This window comes from Triticum dicoccoides, chromosome 5B (genome assembly GCF_002162155.2).
Source record: "Triticum dicoccoides isolate Atlit2015 ecotype Zavitan chromosome 5B, WEW_v2.0, whole genome shotgun sequence".
In the NCBI taxonomy this organism is placed as follows: Eukaryota; Viridiplantae; Streptophyta; class Magnoliopsida; order Poales; family Poaceae; genus Triticum; species Triticum dicoccoides.
In genome coordinates, this window is record NC_041389.1 from 402421583 (window position 1) to 402429913 (window position 8331).

General features: G+C 41.0%; 1 protein-coding gene across 2 annotated transcripts in view; it reads right to left on the reverse strand.

Annotated features, from left to right (window-relative positions):
• Positions 1-227: 227 nt before the first annotated feature.
• Positions 228-8331, reverse strand: part of LOC119309502 — a 9683-nt gene continuing 1579 nt past the window's right edge. The window contains exons 2-12 of one of the 2 annotated variants that reach the window (XM_037585493.1): positions 7874-8150; positions 7518-7703; positions 7189-7341; positions 6185-6772; positions 3823-5961; positions 3355-3524; positions 3110-3265; positions 2304-2538; positions 1918-2219; positions 780-1401; positions 228-693 (exon numbers count right to left, since the gene is read on the reverse strand). In XM_037585493.1, coding sequence (XP_037441390.1) covers positions 1107-1401; positions 1918-2219; positions 2304-2538; positions 3110-3265; positions 3355-3524; positions 3823-5961; positions 6185-6772; positions 7189-7341; positions 7518-7703; positions 7874-8150 — 4501 coding nt within the window. In that variant the 3' untranslated portion in view covers positions 228-693; positions 780-1106. Of the gene's footprint in view, positions 694-779; positions 1402-1917; positions 2220-2303; positions 2539-3109; positions 3266-3354; positions 3525-3822; positions 5962-6184; positions 6807-7188; positions 7342-7517; positions 7704-7873; positions 8151-8331 lie in introns of those variants that run through there. The other variant, XM_037585494.1, reaches the window with a different exon arrangement.

Here is an 8331-nt window from a genome sequence, read left to right on the forward strand (position 1 = left end):
ATTCGAAATTACAAGCCGGGAGGAAGGAGGAAGAGAGTTACAAGCAAACGGCAGACTGGCCAAATCCCTAATAACCATTTCCTTCCCTATTTAACAGAGCATGTGACCCACTCCTTGCCTGCGTAGCGAGTGGACGGGCGTCGAATCCTCTTGCTCGTCGAATCCTCTTGCTTTCCCTTGTAGTGGACTTGATGGACCGGCTGCTAACAGAGCCTACGTGAGAGAAGTTGAGGCAAAGTATTACATTATTATGGAAATATTACATATAGTACAAATGGCTATTTCTCTTTGCGGGTCTCGACGGATTCTTCTATACATACAGGCAACATTATACTTGCACTGAACCTTACAGTCAGTGAGATTCTGTCATCGAGGAAGATACACAACTGTGTATGATGTATCAGCTAACTCTGTCATGTGACTATCTTCTACATACAGTATGTGCTGTCAAAATTTTCCACCCCAAAACTTGGACATGCTTGTGTTCCAGAATATCAAAAGGAGGCTTAGTTAGATCTAAAGAACAAACCTATACACCAATTAGTCAGCATGAAGTATTTCTAAAAGAAGTTAAGACAGTCAGCACACATACTCCACCAAATGGCACAAGTATTGACTTCACATTATGATATCTGCTAGTTTCTCTCCAAGATATATCCAGCTTCCTGGGTAGTTTATACGATACTGCCCCACCTGCATTCGCAATAACATTGGACAGAGCCGAGTTAATAATTTAGCAGACAGGAAACAAAGTATAACTGCAGTTCAAACATACATACCCTATAATGATGAACGAAACAAATCATTCCTGCTCGGAGTTTATGTTGTTAGCACGACCGATAACAGAGTTCATCTGTCAAGAGCCCAGAAATGAGTAGCATACAAATTTGCCAAGGGTATGAACCCCCACAGCTCCATTCCATCGGCAGCACCCCTCGGTGTAATCAAGCTGCTAGCCGGGTGCTCTTTTTCGAGCAAGTTACAGTGCGTCAGTGTGAGCTAACATAGTATACACTGGAGAAGCCCTTCAGTGCTCACGTTTTGTGCAGACGTGATATCTTGTTGAAACTGGCCTCAAAGAGTACTTTTGTGGGTCCTCCCAATTCTCATGACACAAATGTATCCTTCTGAACAGGTCTCTGAGGGAAGAAAAGGATCGCAAGTAATGCACAAATACTTAACCCAATCGCACCATCAAACGGATGAAGATGATATGTACTAATCATCCAGAATGGAGTTTCAGGTTTGAATGCAATAATGCGACTGGTTTGTGTGAGATAACTAGCAGTCATAATTCCAGATCGCAGGCCAATCGGTGCAGCAAGATTCCCTTGTGTTCTTTGCTTAAGCCCAAAAAGCACCAGGGAAAGTAGCACAAAGCCTGGTACTGAAGGTAGAGACCTGCCATTCATTTGTAAAAATGTTAACACCTTTTGTTACTTGGTCTCACAACAGATCATGCTTGGTGCAAAAATATATATATATATACATCAACCCACACAACTGTTGGCCTTAATCATTTTATATTATAAATATTTTTCAAGGTTGCTACAGAAAGGTCCTAATCTGTTTGTTAAAAGCCGTGAAATCAAGCTTTATTTTGTAGGATTGCTAGGCACTTCTATGTTCGACTAACCATAGAAAACTGTACTCCATCCATCCCATTTTCTGCCACTCCCCTTCCCTGCTTGTGTCCTTCACCCAGTTCCCACACCCACCCCACCACAGTACCGTTTGCGGAACCACGCCGCTCAGTTGCTCACAGGTTTTAATGATTGCCCCCCAAATCACGCTCAGCTGCTCATGGGTTTTAGATCCCAAATTTAAGTCATGAGATCTACCAGTAGTAACATGAACCATGTGCTGAAAAATTAAGTAGTGAAATAACAGAAGGGATGGTGGCTCGACTGGATATACCGGTGAATCAGAGAAAAAGCAACTCCAGACATCAGAATAGCATTGTAGTAACCAAGATCAACTGCAACTTCTTCTGGAAGCCATGATCTGAAAACCACTTCTTCCACCACAGAAATGCTAGTTGCTGTGATAAACCCTCTAAGAGCTGGCAACAATACATTTCTTGAAGATTTGAGAAGATCAAATGGTAAGAATGAAGGCGTCCCTTCTCGAAAAGTTGCAAAGCCAAGTAAAATGCTTATCGAATGCACCAACCAAACGACAGACACGCCTCCGACAAGACCTTGGAAAAATTCTTGCAGCTGCAATCAAAGGTTTAGTTGTCATGTATATGTGCCAGGAACATTTGACAGATATTTGCACACGAGACTAAGCAATGATCATACCCTTGATGAAGATGCAAGATTCATTCCATATTGCTCAACTGGATCCTCATAGCCACGTATTCTTTTTCCCCATAGCATTACAAGTATCATTATAGAGACATACAGACCAACAATGCAAGCATCCCCAACAATTCCTGTTGAAGCGCTTATTGTCCAGCTTTGAACAAGAGTTGGCAGTAAAGGAATCACCACAGGAGACCATAGAACAAGTACCATGAAGGAAAATCCCACAATCCTAAGAATTTGAGAAGGGCGAGTTAAGCACAGCATGATTTTTAGACATTACCATCAAAATGTATACTCCCTTTGTATCAAAATATAAGACGTTTTCTGACACTAGATACAGAGGGAGTAACTAATATGTATACTCAGCAGAGGTTCCACCACCGTAATATAAGAAGGGGTGGGTTCAGTATTCCTGATTTCATAGTACACTTGCAGTAAGAAAATAAAATCAATCAAACCGTTGTTCAAATAACCACTACACTACAGAACGAACCATTCATTGATAACACTCGTGATGCTTACAAAATAAGGCTATGCTGAAACTAATGGTGTTATCATATCATGTAGCAAACTGGCAACTAGTTCTACGAGGTGATTGATTTAGTGTAGCGCGCTAAAAACGACTGGAACTTATGGTTTGCTGATTCAAAATTCATTGCAACGCACGGGCATCCTGCCAGCCATTTTAATACTTTCATACCCTTCTAACATAATCTATGGACGAAGAAATGTCATTTGAATTATGTTTCTTCTCTATCTGGATATATTTCTGGAGAAAATTGTAAGTTGGAAGAACTAACCTCTGAAATAAGGGACGTTCGCTGATACGTAAGAACAAGATGAGCCTGTCAGTCAAGCTCATAGCACCACGAATACCTCCCCAGAGTAGAGCAATTTTCCCCACAAATTTCAAGATTCCACCTCTTTGCCCTAGTTCAGCTAGAACAGCAACAAGCCTGTTGCCAAAGACAGACATGGTAAGGGTATTCAAGAGACAACAAAGAGAGAATAAAGATGATAAATGCAATGGCAACATTAAACAGACCTATCGTGATCAAGTTCACCACCACCCTTCTTGGGTACCACCGGAGCTGCAACAGACATGGCTTTCTCAGCAAAGCTTCTCACTAAGTTGTTCTGGCCCTTTTCCAGTTCAGTGTCGTCAAAATTATGCTGAGTGCTATCCATGCTATCATGCTCTTCAGCATTCTTTTGCTGAGATATAAAAAAAACTGTATTGTTAGAATAAATAATTAAACAGAATATTTCAACAATAATAATTAGGAATCAAGAATAACTCAAATATGCAACATGGAACGCACTATAAGGAACAACCTTTGTGCACTGTTGAACTTGTGACAACTGATCAATGAGAACTAGTACCTAATAGTACTACAGATATTTGGACTATGTTAAAACAAAAGGCTGAGCCGGGCTCCAGCATCCATGTGTTTTATTTCCATCCAGCTTAATTATGAACAAAAAATGAAACAACATGACATTATTTGCTTACTTGATGATGTGCTACGAATGCAGAAGCACCTAGGGCAGCCGTTACAGCCCCAACCATCATGCCTTTACCATCTGACTTTGTTATCTCCTGTTGCTTGTGCTCACCGGGTTTTTCGTTATAATAATCTGTATTTGCTTCTTTTTGTGTGCAAAGATCAGCATTTGCTTCTTTCTGAGTGGAAAGATTATCTATATTTCCTTCGCCGGCATCCTGAATAATAAGATCCTCATCCAAAATTCCTGACTTGACCGCAGCTTTTGTAAGGTTGTCATGCTTAGAGACACCAACATGGAAGTAGTTTCTCAAGGACGCTAAAGTTACACCAACTATTACACCCACTGGAAGAACCTTTCTCAGATCATGAGATTGCAGAACTGCAGTTGATACAGCTTCAACAACATTTTCGCCATGGACCACACCAAATTTCACAGTCGTTGGATTCCTCTGCACAGATGTTGCTCTGTATAACTCAGAGTCATGGACAATAGTTCTAGAAACTTGAGTAGCGAGTCGTTCTACATCATGTGCAAGACTTCTTTGAAGTTTCTCAGCTTTTGTTATCCCCAGTCTGCGACCAACTTCAGTTTTGAGGGTATTTGTTAACTCATCAGTAATAAAGTATGTGAGTGTCTGTCTCAAAGCAGTACCAGGCAACTTCTCAATTACCTTCCTTTTGGTTTCAGAATCTGCAAAATTTCGCAGAGCTGAGTATGGTGGCAAAATGACATTGCCTGTCCTAGGTGGAGCTTGCGAGGAATCTGCATGCTTGATCCCTTCATTGACGAAGCTATATTTTCCAGATATAGAAATGTCACCTTGCACATTGTCCATTTGATCTGCTAGTTTCCATTTACCCTCTTGCGGATCAAGGAAAAGATCAGTTGCCGAGTTCAAACCTGGTGACTGAAGTTGCAGTTGTCTTGTAAGATATTCATGAAGGTACAAAGCATACTGCACCTTCAAATAAGAACTGGCCGCTACATCCAACAAGTAATCAGGTGAGCCACTCACCATCTTCCCGACATCACCATCAACATCATTTCCAGGTATATTTCTTTGAGAATTTCTGATTTTTCCTTTCGAAGGTGGAACAGTGTTCAAATCAGATTTTTTCTCACTAAAATTATGATCTTCAGACATGATCGGACGATCTTTAACAGAAGTATTATGTTGTGATTCACCAGATGATGATGGATTTTTGTCCTTTCCACTTAACTCATTGTCCACATCCACCATCGCATCAGATTCTGTCTCATCCACAGGAGGCTTATCGGTGGCTCCATCAGAATTCTCCCTGTCCTCAGAGTCCTTGTGCTTTTGAAACTGGTCAATCATATTTTCAATAACTCCGAACACACTATTGACAGCCATTTGAGTCGAGTCATCAAAATCAGTTAAGGCATCTAATGCCTGTCTCACATTATTAACTGACGGATGTTTAGATTCTTCTGTTTTAGAGATTTGCGTGCTCTGATCAGCAACATTAAGTGCAACCTTATCTTCATTGGTGTGAACTGCATCAACTTCCTTGTCTACCATATTGGACTGTGGATTCTGCTCTGCTGTAGCATCTGCCGACTGCACTCGCTCTCTGGGAGTTCCGTTTGAATTGGCTGTTGATGGATCATCAGAAAGATGCTTTGGATCTGTTACACTGCCCTGATCGGCCTCTTGCTTCTCTTCACTGCTTTCATTCACTCCAGAGCTATCTCTCTCAGGTTTATCGAGTTGAATCTGATCACTTCCCGTTTCGATTCCAGTTCCGACAGGTCCAGAAGCTTGGTAAGGCTTTGATTGTGATAAATCAATACCTTCAGCAGGATTGTTGTCGTTTGAGGTCAGATTAGTATCTTTTTGGTCTCCCTCACCAATGGATGTAACACTCCTGTTCTGGTCAACAATTTTGGCATCCTTAACTCCACTCTCATGATCCGACTCTTTGACCTTTTCTTGGACCACTGTCTTGGTGGTTGATCTTGCATTAGCCCAGCCGCGCTTCAACGCATCCAAATTGAAATTGTGTCGTTTAGATTGTAAAATTTCAGTCACAGACGACGTAAGCTTTCCACGCACATCTTCAGGTACAGCTTCTTCTAGAGCTTTCACAAGGGATTCGCCTTGTTCTACTGCCACCATAACCTTATGACAAGAAAGAAACATGTAAGCAACTTGACGCACTCACAAGACTACAGCAAGAAAATTTGAGTTTTCCTATTATAAACTCAGTTTTTCTATAAACATCATAAATTACACGATGAACAGAAAAGAACGTGCCATGACTGGCCTATGACCTTGGAAATGGAATGCTATAAGGCATCGAGAAATCTGACTCAACAGAAAATATTATGTAGATCTACTATACCTTCTTCTTTTGATCATCATCCAGAGTGCCAGGCATTGTAGCATCCAGCATATTCATCACAAGACCTGCTGATTGTAGTACATGACCTTTTTCAACATCTTCAGGAATTTCTTCTGGCTCCTCTTCATCAGCCTCTTTGCTTATCCTGCCTACGTCACCATTATCTTTTAACAGCCCGTTTTCGCTGTTTTGAGCACCAGAATATCCATTTGCAGAATCAGTGAGCAGCCCATTTTTGCTGTTTTGGGCACCAGAATATCCATTTGCAGAATCAGTGAGCAGCCCATTTTCGCTGTTTTGAGCACCAGAATATCCATTTGCAGAATCAGTGAGCAGCCCATTTTCGCTGTTTTGAGCACCATAATATTCATTTGCAGAATCATTGAGCAGCCCATTTATTCCATGGGGAAAATTATTAGAGAGAAAAAACTGAGCTTGCTCATGAAAATTGTCCTCTTTGGGGACCTTCTTATCATTCGGTTGAGGTGCGGTGAATGCTAGACCTTTGGATGGGTTAACAGTGATATCCACATCTTTGATAAGCGGATGACGACCCTTAAGAAGAGCAAACTCCACTGCTGACAACCACTGCATAAACCCAAAGACCAATTTAACGTGACAGCTGAAATGAGCAACATGACAACATGAAATAAGTAATTGCAGAAGCGATCCATAAGAATGCTAACTACCATGGAGACTGCAAGCAACAGAGTTTGGTGCCATCACTTAAAATGGATCAACTCATGCATCTAAATAAGTAGTTAAATAAAAACCAGAGAAAAAGGATAAAGCAGTCTCAAGAGAGTCAGATAACACATTATGAGTAAGCATGCACGTGTGCGTGCCCACGCACATAACAATCACGTTTTGTTGTTTTTTATGTGGAAACCTTCAACAGCAGGGAGCTGGGGTAGAGATCACGTTGAAGATAAAATATAAACTCTTCTTTGAGGTGGTACAAAACTGTCTCTATTGGAGTCAAAATAAAAAATGGCAATATTTACCTCTAAGGTAAGATTCTGGCACCATAATTCAGTGTATCTCTCAAAGGTGAATCCAGTTGAGTGTACACAAGAACAAAGGAGAAGGCTGGTAAAAGGATTTTCTGATATTGAACTGCGCGGTACTGACAAAAGTGGCACAGTCCCATCATCACTCTGCAAGATATGGCTTCAAAGTTAGATAACCAGAAAGGCAGTATTGACAGAGCATGTAGCTGGATTTTAGCATAATCTGGGAGTTAATACATTCACATATCCTAACATTGGATTGATATAAAAAATTCAAAAAGAACATTAGACTGGTATGATGTGTAATTATTTTAGGCTTATACCTGTATAAAGAGTACAGGTATTTTCACGCCGGCAACTAAAGGCCTCACGCTATTTTCCGAATAGAAGTCATCAACATTAGCAAACCCATGTGAAACCATGGATATTGCTCCATCAAAGTCACGCAAACAGTTCGCCGATAAAGCCTTCTGGACATCAAAGTCTTTATCTTTTCCTTGAAAGAGTTCCTGAAACAATAAAACAGACTAAATGTCCTACTCTGGAGAAGAAAGACTGCTTGCAAATGCAGGCCATCTCAGGGGCAGCTGGCTGGTCAAGTTATTTAACATGCACAGCTTACGCTATTGCTCTGTTTACAAGATGTGGAAAGGAGATACTACTAGTGTGGGGTCACAACCTTATTGGCACGCAGAATATCAACCAAGCCAGCTGTGAGCTTTTGATCAAGAGCGATATTATGAGGAAATGTTCTTGTTGCTTCCTGTAGGTCAAAAGGATTGTCGATACAAACAGCAGCCGTAAGAGGAGTAGACTCTCCAGCTTCCACAAGGTACTTTGTCAGCATATTGGCACCATAACCCCACCCAACACCCATTATTGTTGTCCATGGCCTTTTGCTGTTTATAAAGCGGATCGTTGTGCAGATGTCATCACTGTCAGCCGCTGTAAATAACCTACAGAAGAAGTTTGTTTAGAAGAGCTACAATTTTAGGCAAGATATATATCATTGCAACCAGTGGCGGAGCTAGCCGAAAATCACTGGGGGTCGAAACGCAAATCATCGGTGTTTGGGGCGGCCAAATGTTAAAAACATTCTAATCTAAGTCTCCTTAAAAAAAATTCTTCAGAAATTCA